This window comes from Notolepis coatsorum (assembly GCF_963971535.1).
Source record: "Notolepis coatsorum genome assembly, chromosome: 18".
Taxonomy (NCBI): Eukaryota; Metazoa; Chordata; class Actinopteri; order Aulopiformes; family Paralepididae; genus Notolepis; species Notolepis coatsorum.
The window spans coordinates 65,797,689-65,820,671 of NC_140182.1; the positions used below are offsets into that span (position 1 = coordinate 65,797,689).

The 22,983-nt window shown below is 46.1% G+C and overlaps 1 protein-coding gene across 1 annotated transcript in view; it reads left to right on the forward strand.

Moving 5' to 3' along the window:
- The window catches only part of LOC311245142 (RNA polymerase II elongation factor ELL2), a 60,245-nt gene extending 38,255 nt beyond the window's left edge, over nucleotides 1–21,990 (forward strand). Inside the window, exons 6-12 of the mRNA XM_084334938.1 lie at nucleotides 934–1,058; nucleotides 12,773–12,887; nucleotides 15,186–15,654; nucleotides 16,880–16,943; nucleotides 17,515–17,686; nucleotides 17,817–17,861; nucleotides 19,236–21,990. Of these exons, the coding sequence (XP_084191064.1) occupies nucleotides 934–1,058; nucleotides 12,773–12,887; nucleotides 15,186–15,654; nucleotides 16,880–16,943; nucleotides 17,515–17,686; nucleotides 17,817–17,861; nucleotides 19,236–19,346 (1,101 nt within the window). The 3' untranslated portion in view covers nucleotides 19,347–21,990. The remainder of the gene's footprint in view (nucleotides 1–933; nucleotides 1,059–12,772; nucleotides 12,888–15,185; nucleotides 15,655–16,879; nucleotides 16,944–17,514; nucleotides 17,687–17,816; nucleotides 17,862–19,235) is intronic.
- The last annotated feature ends 993 nt before the right edge of the window (nucleotides 21,991–22,983 follow it).

Below are 22,983 nucleotides of genomic sequence, written 5' to 3' on the forward strand. Positions count from 1 at the left end.
GGTGGTGTGAGACGTATCGCTGGATAGAGTTTGGTTACAGCATAAGAGCGTCTAGTCAGCACACATGGTTCAGCAGTGGCTATAGATGTGTTTCTCGTCCACGTCAGACTCATTGTGCTCGCGCATCAAGGAGGCAGAAAGGAACGTAATCCTGGTCAGAACAACGGGGCAGACTACAATATATTTGCATTCGTTAGCCATGCTAGCGATCTAAACAATCAATCCATGTCAAAACTAGATGTGTAAAAGGCGAAAGACTCACACTCACAGCCATGCTGATTTGGCAAACGTTTTCGTTTGAAACTATTTTTAGTCAGGGGAGTGTCATTGTTTCTCCATAGAGCCCGTCCTACTTTTTTAGCGCAGCAGCTCGCACAGGTCCGAGGCAACTTAGTCACGTGACTTAGTTGGTATTGCTGATTGGCTCAAACACGGTATGTTTATAAACAAGAAACACATCTATGAGCCGGCTCTCACTGACGGGTAAAATATCTGGTCTTAATCAAATTCAAGTTGAGGGTTTATATCACATGATGTTTTTACAACCATTGAATGAATGAATAAATGAATGAATGAACGAATGAATAGTTTATTTCGAACAATAAATATAATCAAGAAATAACAATGTAAAAATACAAAGATAATTTGCTGTGATATGAAACAATTATAATAAAGCAAGATAAAATAAAAAACAAAACAGTATTTTGTCCGAAAAGGAATAAGAAGAAGCAAGATGCTCATCAGGTCCCGCCCCTTATTGCAAGAAGCCCTCAACGATTCTCCCAAACACAGTGTTCAATTCTCTTCCAACAAAATCATCTGCAAAAAAAATCACTCGCTGCTAGATTCACGACCCTGTCAAATGTCTGTTGCGTTCAATTCCCTTTCGCCCCGTGAGTTTGCAAACCTTTTTCGGGGGCCGTTGTTTTCCAGATCGCCAAGCTGAACCCCAAGGACCACGGCTTCACTCTGAAGGAGGAGTTCTACAGGCACGTCCAGAGGGACTGGCCCGGCTACTTGGAGGAGGAGAAGCAGCTCATTCATCGGCTTCTGGCCAGGTGGGTGGAGTCCGCACTGTCCCCAGTCTCTCAGTCTCTTGACCAGGGCCGTCCCGTCCTACAGGCCATACAGGTGGTCGCCTAGGGCCCCGAAAGGGGGGGGGTGGGGGGCACTCATAGTAAAAAATAAATAAATGTATTATTATTATTTAAAAAAAAATATATATATATATATAATACTACGAGTATTAGGGCCCAACAGACCCACGGGCCGGCCCTGCTCTTGACCCATAACACTATCATTCATATCCGCCGCTTGTTCTTTCTTGTGCTAACACTCCGAGGGACCGTTTGCATTCTTGTGATGCCTGTGATCTTGTGTAAATGAAAGCCGTGGTGTTCCCAGTCCGTGGCTTCTCCCCGCACTATCTTTTCACAATGTAAACTACATTAGAGTTATGAGCGTTTATACCCATAACTGCCAAGCAAACCCGCAAAAACCGTAGGCCAAGACCGCCTGTGATATTCTCGGGACAGCGGGTCCTATTCGTGATTCATCACGCAAAAAACTATATCACACAGACGGGATCGTTTTCTTGTCCTTGTGCGACTTGGAAACGTTGTTGACACAACAGTTAGGACAGCTAATAATAATCCTAGATATGAGAGGCTTTTTTCTTCCTGTGGAATGAACTGGAGGCATTCACTGGCCCTCCAGCCACGTCGGCTCCGGGGGGAATCGGTGTGGGAATGAACCCTTTCACTACAGAAGGTTAACCCTTTCACCACCACACTACAGACGGGGGGGGGGTGCCATTCAAGTGTTCGCGGAGAGGAGAGGGGAGCGGCCCGCTCTGTCAGCTGATGAGTCAGAGATTGGCAAAGGAATGCTGCCGCGTGTTACAAGCCGAGGCAAAGCGTGACGGTTAGAAAACGGCTTGTCCGCATGGATCGTATGGGCGAATCCACTCGGGTAGATTATCATCAATTTCATTGCAGTTTTAATGATGGTCTGCTCTCCTGAGCCACTGTCGCCCCTGGCTTAACTCATTGGGCGCCAAAAACGAATAATCTCGTGTTTCGTCGCCAACGCTTGAGCACCAAAAATGAGATCTCTCATTTTTAGTTCCTTTGATCTTTTTCCTTTGATCCCTGTTCTAAACACTCACTCGGAGCTGCCTGGGTCTCCCTGGCACAGCTGTCTACGTTGGAATTGCAATGACGATCGAATCCAACCAGGTGGCAGTATCGCCTACTGTTGTGAAGGATCAGATTAAACCGAATATATATATTTATTTATATATATATATTTAAATAGTGTTTGTATATCGTCTGATATCCCCTGTATATTCCTTGTACAATATGCACTGAATATCCCTTTAGTCTACTAAACAGCCCATAATAGTTTCATTCTACCATTGGACGAGAACCTGGCGCCAGGTTGCCATACCCCTAGGTTCAAGTTCAATCGTGCCGCCCAACATGTCGTGGCAAGCCCCGGTTCCGCGTAGGAATACGTCTGGCGAAATACGAATGGTACTATTTGTTCATAGCGCATATATATATGGCGCAAGTAAAGTAGAACTTTCTTTTAGTCCAGTTCTTTACCCTCCAACAGAGTGACAGACGCGAAGCCTCACCCACGACGCACGTGTGGTGTAGTAAGGCCTACTTGGCCTCAGAATAGGCATTGAGATATCGTGTGGATTAATAGTTGAATAGTCATAGTTTGGCACTATACCGTCGAGTTGGACGTATTCTATTAAGCTAATAATAGTCTATTTATGTATGGTGCATCGTTCGGTTAGAGTTATAAAGTTATCAGTACCCCCATCGTTCCTGACGTTATCTGGACGCTTAACCAGGCTGGGCAGACCCCTAGTGGTGCTTGCATCCGAGGAGCTCCGGGCCAGGGCGACTGGACCTGTATATTGGATTACTCTACCCGGACGACGGCGAGCCTTCCACGGCTTGGATTATGCTTTGGGTGCTTTGATTATTCCATGGATAACGGCCAACACTGCGGAGTGTTGGAACTACCCCCCGGAGAGGACTCCAGGTGAGACGGCGCTCTACACCAGTGAGGTCGCCTCACGTCTCTCCGTTGTGGACCGGCAGCTACCGTCCACCAGAGGGTCCAGCTGTATTCGTCTGCGGACCGAGGTTCTGTGGGCACCGTGTTCAAGACTTTGAATTCTCCCAAGAAATCGTCGGCCAGATGGGATACCGCCAGCGGCTTCTCTAACCCCCCCCCTCCTACTGTCTTACAACCAGCGGGACCCCCCCCCCCCCCCTTAGTGTATCCAGCTATAATCATTTAAGTACCATCGCTATAGTTTCCTAAATATCCAGGTTGTATACTTACTCCCTGCGTAACCAGAGATTGGACATTCAATGTTGATTTACCTACGAATACTCATTTGCCATACAAGTGCATATTTCAAATCATAAGTGTAAACAAGTGAACGTTGTATATACCTTTTGCTATATTAAATATTCGATTTGTACATTTGTGTGGACTCGTTTCATCAGGTGGGAAAGTGTTCATCATACTTATATCATGTACTGGATGGCCAGAAGTTAAAGTACAAGAGGTAGTGGTATTAAATACCATATCTAACAATACAGTCAGGGAATTGTACCCCTCAGTTACAATTGGTCCTTCGAGCCGGAGGGTAACTAGTGTAATATTAATATAGTGTTATTAATATTGAAATGGCCTATGATGAACACTCCACGAAACGGTCCTCCTAACCTAGAACGCCCGCGGCGCAGACGACAGCCACCTCAGTACTTAGAGGATTACACTGTCAGTCAACTACCTAGCCTTCGACAAACGGTAAACGCGGTAAAAGTAGAAAGTAAAATTATGTCTGACCTTAACGAGCAGGTTTCCCCGACCACAGAGGCCCTAGTAGGTCCTAATGTAACTGACCAAGCTCACGGTGGGGACCAGGAGGGAGCGGACATGCCTTTACCCCCCGCCACTACAGAAGAAGTAGTTCCCGACCACCCCCGGGAGGAAGACAACCCTACAGAGAGAGAACTCTGCACGGAAGAAGAGGAGGAGAGCGCAGAGGAAATAGAGCTCCAGGACTCCCCAACGAGTACCCCCAGGAGCGGCTCACGCAGGAGCGGCTCACCTCCACAACCGCCTTCCCCCAGCGAAGCGGAGAGGATGCTACAACAGGCGTTCCTCGTCAGCCTGACAGCCTCTACCGAACGCGATCGACTTCAGGGTGAACGCGACCGTCTCCAAGCACAACAACGGAGCGAAGAAGAGCGCACACGCCTGGAGATGAGACGCCTTCAGACAGAAGAGAATATGGCAAGAGACCGGGCCGACGCCCAGCGCGCCGCTGCCGGTGCCCAAAGAGAAGCAGATCTCACCAAGCGCGAAGTCGAGCGCAACAAGTTACAAGCGCAGCTAATGGAGCAGCTGATCCGCAAGGCAACACCCTCTCCCTCCGCCAGGGGTTCAAGGAACTCGTCGAGACAACAGTCAAGGGCAGCGTCTCCTCAACGAGCAAGCGACCCTGAACTTGACCAACAGACCGAGCCTAGACCCCCCGCAGACCCCCTTCCCAGACCGGTCCAAGCGAGACCCAGCTACAAGGAAGGAGCGGCATACACTGCGGAGAAGCTAAATAAACGATTACAGGATCTGGAAGATCTGATAGAGGAAGAAGAGGGAGAGGAGGAGAACCAAGCCCGACGACAGCACAGTACTCCACCGGACCAGGAGGTCCAGTACAGTCCAGGCTATACCCCCGCGGCGCTGCGCTACAGACCCCCGACTCTATTCGCGGGTGAGCACGACGCACGACCAGCCCCGAGGAATAGCACCTGGACCAGTGGGCCATGGTACCCTGTCAGTACCAGCCCACAGCGAGGCGCAAGAGGGGACTCGCCCAGGAGGTCTCTCCCCCAACGCTCGCCGATGTATCAGTTATCCACGGCGTCATATATTGCCACGCCGTCATTTCCAGACTTCGCCTATGAGAGTCGAGCACAGTACACGGAGCTCCGGATGTGCTTAGAGACAATGATGGTGGATGTCGCTGATGAACGCCACAAGTATGCAATATTACTGAAGCACCTGAAAGTACCGCGAGCGCACAATATAGCGCTAGCCTATGCCACCTCTTCGACACCATACATAGCGGCCCTAGCGGCGCTGGACCAGAGATATGGACGTATATGGGATTACGTAATCCAAGAGATAAGGCATATTGATCGCCTACCCCCAGCCACAGACAATCGCTCATTAGACGACCTGTCAATCAAAGTGCAGTCCCTGGTAGGGATGCTGGGAGCGCAACGGGAAAAGGGCATGCATGAGCTATACGCCAACTCTAACGTCGAGAGGATTTTGGAGAAGCTGCCACCCGCAAGACAGGAGCGTTTTAGGCGGCAGAGAGACTACCGGGATCCCAACGGCCCCGAGCCATCCCTCCTTGATCTAGCCGACTTCCTGGCGAGAGAAGTCAGCAGCTTACGACTGGATACATTCGGGCGGAGCACGCCAAGCTCCAGAGAGGGACCCAGGAGAATAAGTGATGGAAGAAGATCGGTGACTGTCATGCACCAATCAGAGTCAGTACCGAGCAGTAAGAGTCACAGCACCCCCTCGAGAAAAGAGAAGTGGAAGATGGCGTGTCCCTACTGTGAGAAAGAACACTGGCTGTCACAATGTGACCTATTCACAAAGATGAATGCAGAAGAAGTGAGTCAATGGATAAAGTCCAACAGGCGCTGTTACCGATGTGCGCGGCCACACATGGCAGCCGAATGCCGCCTAAAGAAAAGGTGCAGTCGGTGCGATGGAGCCCATCTAGATATACTACACGACAGTAACAGAAGACGGCCTCCACCTGCACCATCGAGCGGCACCAAGGCAAGTGTCATGTACATTGACCCCGCCAGCAGCAGCGGCGCCCAAGTACTCTTAAAGGTAGTCCGTGTGACATTGAGCTACCAAGATAAAGTCATGGACACTTACGCCGTCCTTGATGACGGGTCAGAGAAGACCCTTCTGCTCGCGTCCGCTGCGGCCCAGCTGGGACTGCGGGGGAGCAAGAACGAAATGACGATTCGGACAATAAGAAGAGATTTAAAGACGATAAAGGGCGAGAATGTCTCCTTCACTATCGCAGCAAACGGGCAGCCAGAGCGACGGTATAAGATTACAAATGCTTTCACCAGCCAAGAAATAGGACTATCGCAGTACACCTACCCTGTCGCCAAGTTGATGGATAAATATGTGCACCTGCGCCAATTACCTATCCCGCTCATAGACGGCGCTACCCCGACCCTGCTGATAGGCTCCGACCATGCAGAACTCATAGTCCCGATTGACCGGGTCCATACAGGACCCCGAGGCTGTCCTGCAGCAGTCGAGACCCGCCTAGGGTGGACCCTACAAGGCCCCCTCGCTAAATCTCTCAACCGAACAGCAGCCACTAGCTGCCTCCACTCCAGAACGACAGAAGAAGACACCACTCTCCTGCAGCATGTCGAGAGGCTATGGACACTAGAGACAATGCCCTTTAAGAACGAAAAGAAAGATATTCGTTCTAAAGAAGACATTTACGCCATCAACCTACTCGAGCAGGGGACAAAGAGAGTCACAGTCGGCGGAGTGATGAGATACGCAACTCCACTCCTGAGGCGAGAGGGAATGCCCACCTTTCACGCAAAGAAAGACGCCACGGAGCGCTATCTATTGAACACGGAGCGGCGCCTAGCCAAAGACCCCGCTCAAGAGAGTGTGTACCGCGCTGAGATTGAGAAGCTAATCACAGCGGGACACGTAACAAAGATTGACATTAAAGAGGCCGATCAGACGACCGAATCATGGTACGTGCCGCATCACAAGGTCCATCACAACGGCAAGGATCGCATTGTGTTTAACTGCAGCTACCAGATCGGATCCCAAAATCTGAATAAAGAGCTCTTGCCCGGCCTCACACTCGGCCCCTCCCTACTAGGCGTGCTACTGCGCTTCCGCCAGGACAAGGTGGCTATCAGCGGGGATATCAAAGGGATGTTCTTGCAGGTGAGACTAGTAGAGGAGGACAAGCCCCTGCTGCGGTTCCTATGGAGAGAGAGGATCGGAGATGAGAACCCAGCCATCTACCAGTGGGAAGTACTCCCATTCGGAACCACATGCAGCCCGTGCTGTGCTACATTTGCACTACAGAAACACGTCGCAGAGGACCCAACAGCAGATGAAGAGGTCCAACACAGTGTGAAGAACAGTTTCTACGTGGACAACTGTTTACAAAGCGTTTCGACTCAAGAAGAAGCCGAGGCTCTCCTAATCAAGCTACGCGCCTCCCTGATCAAAGGCGGCTTTGATCTCAGGCAGTGGGCCAGCAGTGACCCGCACGTATTGCGCAGCCTCTCCCCTGCGGACAAGGCTGCCAGCAGCGAGACCTGGATGGCGACCATCCCAGGAGAAGCCCAAGAAATGACACTAGGACTAGTCTGGCGCTTCAAAACAGACTCGCTCCACTATAGACACAAACCCTTGGCTCCAGAGCAGGGAAGGTCGACGGCGATACCGACCACCAGACGGAGTGTGTACAGAACACTCGCCAGACAATATGACCCGTTGGGATGTATTCTACCTTACACCACCAGGGCAAAGATGATTGTACGAGCACTATGGGACAAGGACCAGGGCTGGGACGACCCAATACCCGCACACCTTGCCTCAACATGGAGAGAGTGGGAGACGGAACTCCGCTCACTCCCAGGCGTCAATATACGCCGCAGCTACTTCCCATCCACAGTGAGGCCAGAGACATGCGAGATTGATCTACACGTCTTCAGCGACGCCTCCGAAGTAGCCTATGGATCGGTGGCCTACTTGCGTGCCCAAGAGAAGGGAGGAAAGATACACACTGCTTTCATCCTGGCCCGCTCAAGAATAGCCCCACGAAAGCAACAATCTATCCCACGTCTAGAGCTCTGCGCAGCCCTAGCAGGAGCGCATCTAGCCACGTTAATCCAACGTGAACTCACCATTCCGGTGCACAGAACAATCTTGTGGTCAGATTCCACGACAGTACTCACATGGATCAAGTCTGATTCATGCAGATACAAAGTCTTCGTGGGAGTCAGAGTCACCGAGATTCAAGAGTTAACAGAAGCAGCGAGCTGGCGGTATGTGGACACCAAACACAACCCAGCTGACGTCATCACCCGGGGAATGTCTCTGGATGACCTAACCCGTCGCAACATCTACAGTGACGGACCAGAATTCCTCAAGCTCCCGGAAGGAGAGTGGCCTACGCCCACCCCACGGGAAGCAAGTAACGAGGAGGCTGAGAACAAGAAACCTATGTTCTGTGGACTGAGCACAGTCGCCTCCACAGACCCCAACATAGATGACTGCATTACCCTAGCGAGTGCGCAGCAAAGAACATTCCTGCGGCACCACCCAGAGATTCAGTCCACCACTGACATGTCAGCAGCTGACTACGAAGAAGCAGAACTTCTTCTACTACAACGAGCCCAGAGAGACTCGTTCCCCGATGAGCTAGACTGTCTACAGGGAGGAAACCCCGTCCCATCAGACAGCAGACTGCTCCACCTGGCACCAGAGAGTGACGCCCATAATCTCATCAGAGTGGGTGGTCGCCTGCGGAGAGCCCCCGATCTACCGGATGATATTAAGTACCCGATCGTCTTGAACAGCCGACACAAGGTCACAGAGCTGATCATAAAGAAATACGACGAGGATGTACACCACGCAGGAGCAGAGAGAGTCCTCACGGAGATCGAGGGAGTATTGAACTCAAAGCCCCTCGGTTACGTCTCCAGTGATGTAGCAGATGTCGACCCAGTCACCCCCAACACACTCCTAATGGGGCGGCTGGACCCCGCGCTACCCCAGACAATGTACAGGCCTGAAGAAGCGAACGGCCGAAGAATGTGGAGGTACAGTCAAGTACTAGCTGACAAGTTTTGGAGCAGCTTCCTACTCCACTACCTACCGTCTCTACAGACCCGCCAGAAGTGGGTAAAAGAGAGAGACAATTTGACAGAAGGAACAGTCGTCATGATTATCGACCAGTCACTACCCAGGGCTATGTGGCCGGCTGGCCGCGTAAGCAAAGTGATCACCGGTGCCGATGGCAAGGTCCGAGCAGCTGAAGTACTCGTCCAAGGGCGCACTTACACACGACCCGTGGCGAGGCTCATAGAACTGCCCCGACTCCCAGATACTATCGATGATGACCATGACCCCATGACTTTGTGAGTTGACTGACCCTTACAGCGGACCTTGAGTGGTAGACAGTGCGGTTAATCTGTCTCTGCTTAGCTAATTAGGTGGGACTAATTAGGGGGCGGCTGTTGTGAAGGATCAGATTAAACCGAATATATATATTTATTTATATATATATATTTAAATAGTGTTTGTATATCGTCTGATATCCCCTGTATATTCCTTGTACAATATGCACTGAATATCCCTTTAGTCTACTAAACAGCCCATAATAGTTTCATTCTACCATTGGACGAGAACCTGGCGCCAGGTTGCCATACCCCTAGGTTCAAGTTCAATCGTGCCGCCCAACATGTCGTGGCAAGCCCCGGTTCCGCGTAGGAATACGTCTGGCGAAATACGAATGGTACTATTTGTGCATATATATATGGCGCAAGTAAAGTAGAACTTTCTTTTAGTCCAGTTCTTTACCCTCCAACAGAGTGACAGACGCGAAGCCTCACCCACGACGCACGTGTGGTGTAGTAAGGCCTACTTGGCCTCAGAATAGGCATTGAGATATCGTGTGGATTAATAGTTGAATAGTCATAGTTTGGCACTATACCGTCGAGTTGGACGTATTCTATTAAGCTAATAATAGTCTATTTATGTATGGTGCATCGTTCGGTTATAAAGTTATCAGTACCCCCATCGTTCCTGACGTTATCTGGACGCTTAACCAGGCTGGGCAGACCCCTAGTGGTGCTTGCATCCGAGGAGCTCCGGGCCAGGGCGACTGGACCTGTATATTGGATTACTCTACCCGGACGACGGCGAGCCTTCCATGGCTTGGATTATGCTTTGGGTGCTTTGATTATTCCATGGATAACGGCCAACACTGCGGAGTGTTGGAACTACCCCCCGGAGAGGACTCCAGGTGAGACGGCGCTCTACACCAGTGAGGTCGCCTCACGTCTCTCCGTTGTGGACCGGCAGCTACCGTCCACCAGAGGGTCCAGCTGTATTCGTCTGCAAACCGAGGTTCTGTGGGCACCGTGTTCAAGACTTTGAATTCTCCCAAGAAATCGTCGGCCAGATGGGATACCGCCAGCGGCTTCTCTAACCCCCCCCCTCCTACTGTCTTACAACCAGCGGGACCCCCCCCCCCTTAGTGTATCCAGCTATAATCATTTAAGTACCATCGCTATAGTTTCCTAAATATCCAGCTTGTATACTTACTCCCTGCGTAACCAGAGATTGGACATTCAATGTTGATTTACCTACGAATACTCATTTGCCATACAAGTGCATATTTCAAATCATAAGTGTAAACAAGTGAACGTTGTATATACCTTTTGCTATATTAAATATTCGATTTGTACATTTGTGTGGACTCGTTTCATCAGGTGGGAAAGTGTTCATCATACTTATATCATGTACTGGATGGCCAGAAGTTAAAGTACAAGAGGTAGTGGTATTAAATACCATATCTAACAATACAGTCAGGGAATTGTACCCCTCAGTTACACCTACCTTTTGAACTGGGGATATCAGTTGTCTTCCAGTACTGACTTACCTCCGGCTGCTTCCGCCTCGAAGTGGATCAGGACATAGCAATCGGTGGAAAATTTGGTGCCTCAGACCTATTCTTTCCCGTATGGTAGCCATGCCCAATATACACGAGTAATTGCGATCGCCATGGGATGGACTGGGATTTATGAAGACATAAATGATTTTGTGAAGACACATATGTATATGGTATATACCTTTGATTTGGAAGTATTTGGAGTTTCAGGCGAGCAACCCGAACGATTTGGGCATAATGCATATACCGCGTCATATCTCGTGATCTATGAAAAAAGACTGGATTATTTTGGAAAGGGCCGATGTTTAGCATGGAATACCGCACAAACTACAGTATGTAGAAATTAACTGGTTAGGCAGTGTTGGACTATGAACAATGCCTGTCAAATGAGCCATATTATTGTCTCCATAGCTATAATACAGAACACACGATGGGTCCGCAAACATCGCTAAAATGGTCAATAACGCTGGCGCCATTGAGTAGAGATGGGAAAACAGCGTGGCGGTCATTGAGTTAAGGGGGTGTGCGGTAATTCTGGGCCGTCCGAGTGGTAACCAGTAAAACACATGGTGTTTGGATCCTTGGAGACGGTCAACTCTAAACTTTAAATATATATATATATATACACCCCGGCCCCCCCCATTATTATGGACATCTGTCAGCAGAGAGCACGGAAAAGAGTGCAAGGGGGTGTTGATGCATTTTGATAATGTGCTGGCGTCACTACAGTCAGGACACCGGATTCATGTGAACGTCGGCTGTGATCACGCCGAAAGCGCTGCAAAATGACTACTTCTCCGCACCGATGCATCTGTTAATGGGCACATCAAAGCATGGGGAAAGTATTCACCATGCGGCGTTGCCAGACAGCGCTAGTACGGAAAGCTCCCACAGGCAACTAATGCAGAGCCTTTCAGGAGGACGAGCGTCATCCCTCATACGTGTCCTCGGCCTGCCAGTAAACACTGGCGGTGTGCTCCACGAACGCCTTGGCAGGGCCGCGCGTGCTCCGTGTTGGCTGATTGCTCAATCGCATTTGTTACAACAACCCTTACTCACATTTTACTGCCCGAACTGGAAGCGGCCCCGAATTCTTTTTATTTTTTTGGCGACGTGAACAGGATGTATACGGTCTGCGTGAGTGGCGTGTCGATGTAAACGTCACGTAAATGTTTCCTGTGCTTTTATATCCCCCTGGAGGGGGGGGGGGTGCCCTTTTATATCGGATCCTTATCAATTCTCGGCCGGCTGCCTTTTTCTCGTCAGTGAGCTTTATGTCAACACTGTTCCGAGATCCCTGCCGGTGCTTCAGAACTGATTCCACTGAATCATGTGGTTGAAAAGGTTTGCGAGTCCTCTGGGAGGAATGAGTCGTCTCTGGTCCTGGTGAGGTCTGTGTGTGTGTGAGGAAGGAGCTGTAGGAAGCAGATTGCCAGAGGAGGGTTTGGCCTTCGCAGAGCCTGCATCTGGTACTATTGTTCTGCTTTACTGGACACCGCTCCGCTCGGTGGCTACCTCTCTCGATATTATCACCGTATCAAGAATCACAAAACAAGCCCAAACAGAGAAACGCGCTGGGCGGTGTTGATAATATTCCCCCCCAAATGTTGAGTCTATGTTGCAGGCTGGTGTAATATTTGTGTGTGTGTGGGGGGCGTATTATTTTCGGACGGGATGGGGCAGGAGTGTTTGAGTTCTTTCGCACAGTGCTGAGAGAAACATTTTTTTCTTTTTTTTGGGTCGAAATCAGACACAGACTTCGCTTGCTAACGTCAAGCCCCTGGTCAACTTATTTTAGCTTCAGTCGATGTTTTCTCCTGTGGAAAAAGCCCAGTATCCCTGGAAGCCACGACATGCACAGACGAGAAACAAACCACTATTTACTCACAACATTTTTTTTATGGCCCATATATCAAGGAATGATCAGAATAGTTATAGCCAACTGAAAATGATTTATTCTCGTCGTCCCTGCAGGAAACTCCAGCCACTCCAGAGCAGCCAGATGAAGAATCTCCAGTCCAACCATTCATTCCACAAAACCCCCGGAGATTCTCCTTCACAGCTCAGTCCTGCTAAGAGTCTCTCTGTGGTAAATACTGACCTTGCATCGTACCTTCCTCCACTGTCCATGCATTGTAGGATCGGGGAGTGATTGGGGATTTTCCTCTGCATGCATAGATTTCCGGGGGTCGAAAAACATTACATTCTACCGAATAAGACTTGATATGTCTGAGTGAGGCATATCTGTGCGGTGCCATCTGCTTTATATACATATGTGAGGTCGGACGAGGCACTTCTCATTTCAGGATCCAGTCTCCGTGCCGTATGAATTTAGATTAGATTAGATTCAAATGTATTGTCATTATACAGCACATATACAACGGAAAGAAGTTTGGCATATGTAACAGTAAAGTGCAACAGTAATATACAATGTGCAGGATTAAACTGGGTATAAAATATATAAATTAGTAGTTAATAGTTAATATGTACAGTGATGAATGAATGAATGAATGAATGAATGAAAAAGTTTATTTTTTAACAGTAAACATTACAACAAAAACATTACAAGCAAATCACGGTATCTAGCTCCGTCAAACCACTAAAAGAATCTTTAAAAAAAATTAAAAAAAAAAGGGGAATTATAAACAAAAGGTCAAGAGCAATGTGTTTGGTTAGCAGACATGTCCAAATAAGGAGTAGAGGGAAGCTAAACTTATTGATCCCTACCCCCTTACATTTATATTTGTTCTTCCATTAATTTGACTAGATATAACATAATTTAGTATATTACAATAGAATATACTTTTACTTATAATAAAAAATAAATAAATAAAAAAGACTTGACAGCAGTGAATATAGTACAGCACTACATAACACAATATAACATAACTTTGTTTATCCTCATTACTCATTTCTGTATTTCTCTAATGTGTATTTTCTTAGCTGCTTTTTAAATTGTGCCATATGTTTACTCAGTTTGATGTATTCAGGTAAATTATTCCACAACTTCACTTCACACACCGATATGCACATGCTTTTCAGCGTAGTGTGTACCATTGGTTGTTTAAGATTCCCTCTCCCTCTTAAGTTATATTCTCCTTCCCTGTCTCTGAACCATTTTTTAATGTTGCCTGGGATTATTTTGTATCTGGCTTTGTATACAATGAGGGCAGTTTTGAAATCCACTAGGTCCATACATTTCAATGCTTGTAGCTTTATAAATAAGTTATTGGTGTGTTCATAATATCCTACATTGTTGATTATTCTTATTGCTTTTTTTTGCATGGTGCTGTATAGTGCTTTTGTAGGTATTACCCCACACCTCCACACAGTAGCTCATATATGGTAGGAAGAGTGTACAGTACAGTGTATACAGTGTTTTTTGGTTTAGAATGTGTCTTATCTTGCATAAAACACCAACACTCCGTGCCAATTTAGTCCTGACATATTTGACTTGAGGTTTCCAATTGAGTTTGTGGTCTATTATTACACCCAGAAATGTATTCTCAAATACCCTCTCCAGTTTAATACTATCAATCATTAGTTCAACCGGTGTATTTACTTGTATATCACGTTTACCAAATATCATGATTTTCTTTTTTCTTTTTATATTTAATGATAATTTATTTACATCAAACCACACTTTCAGCTTGGATAGCTCAGTTGCGACATTCTTTAAAAGCATTTGGAGGTTCTCTCCCTCACAGAAGACATTTGTATCGTCAGCAAAAATTACATTTTTCAATATTTTAGACGCATTACCTATATCATTTATATACAGTATGAATAGTTTCGGGCCCAGAATTGACCCTTGCGGCACACCACATATTATGTTTGACTGAGTGGACCTGTACTCCCCCAACTGCACAAACTGTTGTCTTTGTTCTAAGTAACTCTTTAACCATTTGAGCCCTACTCCTCTGATCCCATACCTTTCCAATTTTAGTAGCAGAATATCATGATTTATAGTGTCAAACGCCTTCTTCAGATCTATGAAGATGCAGGTATAAAGACACTATGGTAGTAAAAGTCATACTGGCCAGCAGTGTAACTAATAAGAGTAGGTAAGGGATATGTACAGATATAGTTATAGTATAGTATCTACAGATATGTAAAAAGGATTATATGCAGGTATGTAGACAGATAGATATATATACGGTAAGAATAAATATATATACAGTATATACAGTATTATTGTACATGCTATCATGCAGAGTTATACTGTATATGCAGGTATATAAGTAGGTATCTATACAAATTATATGCAGGCATCTATACGTATTATATGCAGGTATAGAGGAATTATATAACTTATCCCCCTATAAGGTCTTCATCAAAACATTGTACTCTGGGGAAGACTAATCACCAACCCTCTTTGTTTCTATAGAAACGCCCAGTGCCCTCCGACCAGCCCAGCTGTCAGACCCCCAAGAAACAAAGACTATTAGACCAGAGTTTACCTCTGCGGTCCCCTGCCAACGGAGACCATGGCCCCAATGGGGCCCGTAGCTCCTGTAGCCAAGGGAACACTAGTGTACAGACACGGACGGAGTTCGAGAGGACCAGCGAGCAGATCCAGGGGAGCCCCGATACCCTCTCCCCCCCGCGCCACAAGCTCATTGGCTCGCCATGCGTCCCCAAGCCCGAGAGGACGGAGCCGGTCCTCCCCCCCACGGCGCCAAGCCCCAAGCCGCCGCAGGCCGAGCCCCCCCCCGTTTGCACTGACCAGCAGCTCGCCAATGGACAACACAAAAAGAAGAAGTCCAAAAAACACAAAGACAAGGAACGAGAGCGCTTAAAACCGGACTGGATGGAGACCAGTCCTGACCTGAAGCAGAGCCAGGAGAAACTCAATGGTGAATATACAGTTTACATTTTAGTCGCTTTTATCCAAAGCGACTTACAAATTGTGAACAACAATTCGGCAGGAAGGGTAGAACTCTGGCAGCTGTGGAATAATATAATGATTCCCCAACTCTCTCATGTAAAGACATTCCCCTCCCCTGATATTATACATTAATCTCACCCACATTATGAAGAGAAAAGTGAGTAACTGTGGAATAATAGAATGATTCCCCAACTCCCTCATGTAAAGACATTCCCCTCCCCTGTATCTATCCTGTGCCCCCCCCCCCCCCCCATTTGACCTATCAAATGGGACCACCCCGTCCCCCCCCCCTTTTAACCATATAAGGTTCCTCCCGAGCACAATCCAGGTCTCTTTACCTGGGTCATTTCAGCTGATCACCTGGGGCGAGAGCCTCAGCCATTCTCTCTCTAAATACTATGTGTATATTTCTATCTGTCTGGATAATAAACCTTATTATCTTGACCTCGGTTGACTGAGTACATTCTTCAGGATATCCACAAATATACCACACAGCTAAGGGTCAGTGGCATTGTTGACAAGCTTGAGTGTTACACTCTGAGTGTATAGTAGTATAGAAATATTATCATACTAAGTAGTAGTGTTAAGTATAGTAGCATAGGAGTACGGTACAAAGTGGTAAAAAGACAGTAAGAAGGTTATTTTATTTTATTTTAATTGTCCATGAAAATGACTTCCTTACAGGTCAATTCTTCTGTTGTACCGTTGTTATTACTAAAAGATCTTCTCACTTTGTGTACTCTGCTGTGCTGACATCAAACGAATGCCTTCGGCCTAACTATGAAGACAGTTTCTCTCTAGCAATTTTGAAAGAACAATAACTAAATAATATATCGTTAGAGTTGAATTCTAGTTTCTGTCACCGGGACAAGACGCAGTGCAATCAGTGTTTTCCTGGTGCGCTGCAGACCGGTCTGTTGATGATTGACTGCGGAACAGCTGGTTGACCTACGGTCCAGCGAGTCAGCAGGCAGCGCCGCCTCCCACTCCGAGCCGCAGGCGCCAGCGGCTGCCCCGGAGCAGGGCTCTTATCAGGAACAGTGATAAATGATTCCATCAGCCTTGATATGATGGGAGCTTTATCACGTTTGCATTGGCAGATTGCATTAACCTTTTTATCTGTCCCCGTGTGTGTGTGTGTGTGTGTGTGTGTGTGTGTGTGTGTGTGTGTGTGTGTGTGTGTGTGTCTACAGACCATGAGGGAGTTAAAACACCTGTCACTCTAACCTCAGCAGTGGAGCTGCCTGACTATTTAATGTAAGTTCGAATACACACACTTTTAAAGGGCACTTCACAACAAATCTAGGTCTCTAAGTAACACTCCCAGATCCAGTAGGCCAATGCACGTTTCCACTGTAAACTGTTTTGTTACAAACTCTATGGGAGCCACCTGGGTTATCCTTGGCACCGTCTCTTTGCTGGAAATAATTTGTCTCATGGTCTTTACTATTTTAACTAGGTTTTGTTGACGGGGGAAAGGGGATTTGTTCCAAAAGAGTCCAGTTCCACGTCGAAAACCTTCACGTAAACAGTGGAAAATAGGTCCGTGTTGTCACGTGTGCAATAACAACGCCACTTAAGTGAGAATGACTCGTAAAAACAAACAATCTAATGTTTTACAGTTTTTTTTACATCTTGAAAACACATCTGTTAAATCATTGACGAGTCACAGATAATTTCCCCTTGCCGATCCACAGTGCTACCTGCTGGAGAGAAGGGGAAAGGACGCAGCCCTTTGTTTTGATTCTATCCCACTTGCTTCCGGGGACCTACGGACCCCCCTGTGGTTTTGAATAACAGTTATCACGGTGTTTATCTCTTTCCGCAGAAAATACGGCGCCATAACAGCTCTGGAGCAGCGGCAGCAGTACAAGGAGGACTTCTGTGCCGAGTACGACGAGTACAGAGGCCTCCACGACCGGATCGGTACTATCACAGAGATGTTTGTTCAGCTGGGCTCAAAGATCAACACTCTGTCCCCGGGAACACAAGAGTACAAGGTACTGTCTGGACCGGTGACTAAAGCGGTACCTCCGTTTTGAGGCGGAGCGCTGCTCTTGTGAAACTCTTCTGGAGAATCTAAACAGATCAGTTGGCTAAATCTTTGTTTTCTTTTTGATCCCCGTACAGCTTATGGAGGACCAAATATTACAGAAATACAGAAAGTACAAGAAAGTAAGAATGTTGTTTATTTACTTTTACTTTCTTACACAAATATTAGGGCTGTCCCGATAACCGTGGTTTTGGGCTTCGAGGCTTCAGTAGTATCAATGAATAGACCCCTTCTCGTTGAAGACAAAGCATCTGCTTCCGTTTTCCAAACCGCACTCGGATATATTAAGTCGAAATACCCGACAAAGCTCTTAGAATGTGAAATAGGCAGGTAATTAGCGGTGAGCATTAGAGCTGGGTCAGGATCCTCTGTGTTTAATTCCCTCCCAGACCTGGTTAGACTATCATCGCACTCCATTGTCTTTCGGTGGCAGAGACTCCAGGGACATTCCTGGTGAAAGAAGGTAACCCAGTGCGCGGGTCGTCGGGGATCACGCAGTTTCAACCAGAACGTCCCTGGAGACTTCCGGAGACAAATTTGCATGTGTGTGTCCCAAATAAGTCATACTCGTTTACACTGAAAAAAATCGGTAAAAAGGTTTTCTGAAAGTTCTCGTGACTAAGAAATTCGGGCGTCATAGCAGGATGGGGGAGGGGGAGGTATAGGTATGGGGCACTGCAGGGTAATAGTATAAAGACATAAATATAGGAATTGTATCTGAATATAAAAACATGAGAACAAATAAACAGTGTGAACAATATAACTAACTCTGAATATAAAAATATGAGAAAGAACAGTAAACAAAGGTTATATTATACATTACAATAATTATATAATCTGAATATACTATCAGTATTATGAGTTAGAGTAAAGGTAAACAGTATACACATGGTACCCTTTAGTGGTCAGACATTCCTTGTCTTGTCTCAAAATGAATGTTAGATTATTATTACTATAAGCTATTTCTTATTAAAAAAAGCATTCAGAGGGCGGCTGGGTAGCACAGCGGACTAAGCATCTGTCTAACACCGCAGAGACAGTGGGATCGAATCCAGCTGCGGTACCTCCGGCTTGGTCGGCCGTCCATACTGACACAATTGGCAGTGTCAGTGGGTGGGAAAGCCGGTGGGGTGGCTCCTGGTCGCCTCTCCTACAGTTCGGTCGGGGCGCCTGCACAGCGAGGGAAGGATCTGGGGGAGGTAGTGTGACCCTTCCACACGTTACACTCCCCCAGTGAGAGTCTGCGCTGCCAGGTGAAAAGAAGCGGTGGGCTGGCTACACATGTGTCGGAGGAAGCGACGGTAGGGGGTAGAGTGTGATAATATATAGCCTATTATATAAAAAGAAATTTAAAAGCATTCAGATATTGATTCTGGCGTCGATCACCATTACTATTGAAGCTTCGAAGCGTTCCGGTCAGCCCTGCACAATACAACATGGTTTCTCTCAGCACCCGTATTGCACAGAGCTCACTCCCTCTTGTCTCATCCTTCTAGAAGTTTCCAGGATATCGGGAAGAGAAGAAGCGATGCGAGTACCTCCACCAGAAACTGTCACATATCAAAGGCCTGATCCTGGATCACGACCGGACGCAAGCGACCACCTAGTTACTGTCCTCCATTGCCAGGGTGCAATACGAACGGACCAAAAAGACTCCTCAAGGACCAAGAGACTGCCCGGCCGAGCTTGGGTCCCCCGGAGCGCTGCAGACCTTTTGGACAACAGACAAAACACTTTTCACTTTACTCCTCCAAGTGTTAATGGGATCGAGGAGCGAGGTTCTCACAAGCCGGCCCAAGACCACCAACTCGTGATCAAATGGACCAAGCCCCCCTTTGATATTGTAGTTTTGGAGAATGATTGTTGTTTTGCAATGGCTGGGATTTGTTCTGCTGTAAAAACGGTTAGCCGACACAGTGAAAGCCAAATCAATTTTTTCTATCCAAAACGCTAAAATAGATGTGATCTCTCTCTCTCCTGCCGAGTTCCTTTCAAATGTTTTGTCTTTTGCCAGGGCTAAGAAGAGAAAGAAAACGCATATTGGTGTGATGGTACAATCATAGGGAAATGCAAATGCTACTAAAGGTCTTTATATTTAAGTACAAAGTACATTGTTTATTTGCTGTTTCATTTAAGGTACATTATGTAAAATATTGACAAAGACCTAAACTAATATTCAGAGGGTTTAACTCAAGTAATTAGATGAAACCCTAGGAAATGAACTGGACCACAATGGGCAACGCAAAATAATGATAAAGATAATATAGCAGAGGGAAGTGACCACTTAATGTCCACTAAACCCCCATATGACCTTTGGAGGCTAGAAGAAAGTGCCATCCATACAAGACCCATGATTACTGTATGTTAGAATTAAAAGACTTCATGTTTTCATATCACACGAATGATTACAAACACAACGTGGTTCACAAACCATAATATGAAGACCTATTTTGCGCTACGTCATACCGCTTGCACCCAGTATATATGTCATTAAGACCAGTTGCTTCAGGCTTATGTTATCAACGAGGCTTTCTCATATAGCGTTATGCCATTCAATTTCGATTTCCAAGAATTGTTGGAATGCCAGAACATTTTTCCCTCCGAATAGTTTCCTTCAGAAACCGTTTTGTCGGTTTAAAGCGAGCGCTTGTGTAAAAGTAGTCTCAATTGACCTATTTCAAACCCTGCCCTCTTTTTTGGATCCTCTAATTGTAACTGTTGCGCAACAGTTGCGATTGGAGGATCGAGAAAAGACAGCAGGGTTTGAAATAGGTCAATTCCTATTCAATTCCGACCACTCTTATCCTACCAGGGAGTGACTTCACAGTATTGCTAGTTTCAAATTGCTTCATGCCCACAGATCATACCTCTCGTATTCCCCTCAACTGCATTATACTATTTAGATCTCGTATAGTATATAGATCTGGGACAGGCTTCGTATTACCTTGGCGGTGCGAGTCGACTTTTGCTTTGCCTCGACGCCGTTTAGGAAGGGATATTAGTTCACCGTAACTCACTTCAGTGATTGTTACATTTTCACATTGTACTACTGGAATGTGGTAGAGATGCCTTTAAAACAAAGTGGATTGTCTAATCGTCTATCGTCATTAGACTGGCTTTGAAGACGTATCGCAGGAAAAGGGTGACTGACTGGACTCTGATGCCTTAACATGCCTGATACACATCTCCATGACTCTGATATCTGCTCTGAAATGTACTTAATCTTTGTTTTGTACAACTGCACAGTTCAAGGTGTTTTAAGACGAGTTATTTAAGCTTCTGTTTTTGTTATTAGTCTGAAGGAAAACGCTGAATTTAAGTTAATGGATTTTTTTTTTTTAGTACCGCAATCACCGTTGCGCTACTGTTTTTCCGTGTGCGTCTTAATAATTTTATGTTATATAGATGCATCTTATTTTTATCGTTATTTTCTTCTCAACGTCAAGTGAATCTGTTAGATACTCACGGTCAGGAAAAAAGGAACTTATTTTCACTCATCGTCCAATTCTATCAAGCACCGTGTAGCTTTATCTGGCATTATTATACCAGCTGTGTATACTGTAACTGTTTCATCGAATGGCCCTGAAATTATATTTCACTCAGCCCGCAGTTTTCAAACGTTGTTTTTCTACTGGTGTGCTTACCATATTTGTTGGTCTTGGAAAAGCACTGTCTCACTAGAGGTGCTGAACTCCTCTGGATTCATTATTTATATTAACACCAATAGCCAATAGTCTACGAGCTAGTTTATTGTCACATGATCTGGTGTTTTACTGAATGAAAATGTATGCTACTGTGGATTTGAGTCCAGCACCAACAGCTCTCTCTCTCACTCTGTCTCTCTCGCTAGGCCCATATTCATAAAAGCCTTCAAGAACAAGATATACTGAACTAGGATCACTGGTCAGGTCACATGACCTTATGGATTTCAAGATAACTTATAAGAAACTTGTTTCAGATCAGCACTCCTACGTACACTAAGATACCTTTTGCATGCTGACCCCTGGTGTGCAGTAGCTACTGGACTGGTCTGGCTTTCAACATCTTAGTTTAATGAATCTTAGTTCCATTATAAGCGAATGGACAAAGCTAATCCTTGTATTAAGATGCTTTTGGAAGAAACTACACCCTCTACCACAAGGGCTTGTCAAACGCTAATTTAGATGTACTTGAATAATGCAGGAGATAACTACTGTAGGTGCCTTTTTACTAAGGAAAGAGAAGCCATGTGGCATTTTTTTACTATTGGTATTCTGGGGGGGGGGGGGGGGGGGGACCACACCTTGTGCCCACAGTATTTCCTTTGTTGAGTTTTACATGGTTTGTGACTCTTAGACTTGTCAAACTGATCTCGGATGCCTATTGCAAAATATGGAATCTATATGGCCATGAAGTGATAGACTAATGAAGCTGTAATTTTCCAATTTTAAAGAAAACGTTTTCCATGACAGCGACTTGACTGAATCAATCTGAATTTGTAAGCTGTGTATTTCGTTGAATGGCCCTAACATTATATTTCACTTTCAGCCCCGGCGAACGGTTTTCAAATATTGTTTTTCTACTGGTGCGTTAACTTGTTGGTCTTGGAAAAGCAGCGTCGCGCACTAATGTGATGCGAACTGTTTGCGTCTAGTGTACAAGTCACCGACATTGATCTACCTATAGGAGAACACATTTCTGTAACTATTTATTGTTTTTATGTGTTTGTTCTTTTCGGGGGGGGGGGGGGGGGGTTCTTCCTTTGCAGTTTTCTCCACAGCAAATCCAGAAGAATAGTGAAAGGGAAATGGAATCTATTTTTGACAGTTTTTCGATGGCGGATGCTTTATCACGACCTCGTCCTCTTGAGAAAAGCCAACATACAAAAAATGTATTGATGTCTGAGTAAAATTTAAGAATAAAGCTCTTTTCAACAGCTCTGTGCTCTTGTTCATAAATAGTAGACGCGTATTTCCTCAAGAGGGCAGCATTACTCTTGAGGATCTCGCATCGAACTGAATATTTAAAGGGAATGCATTATGTAACTTATAAAACAATTTTATACAATTACTTATTTTCTTGCAAAGAAATTAGTGTAAATACAATTTTAATTAGGCCTATTTAGTTCCCAGCATCTCTTTCTTCCCTTGTATTGAAGAAGTGGGTGTAGAAACACATTTAACTGAGTGGACAATGTTTACAAACTGGGCAGCACATTAGGCACACAGTGTTCCCGGCTCAAAGGCACAGCTAATTGATTCATTA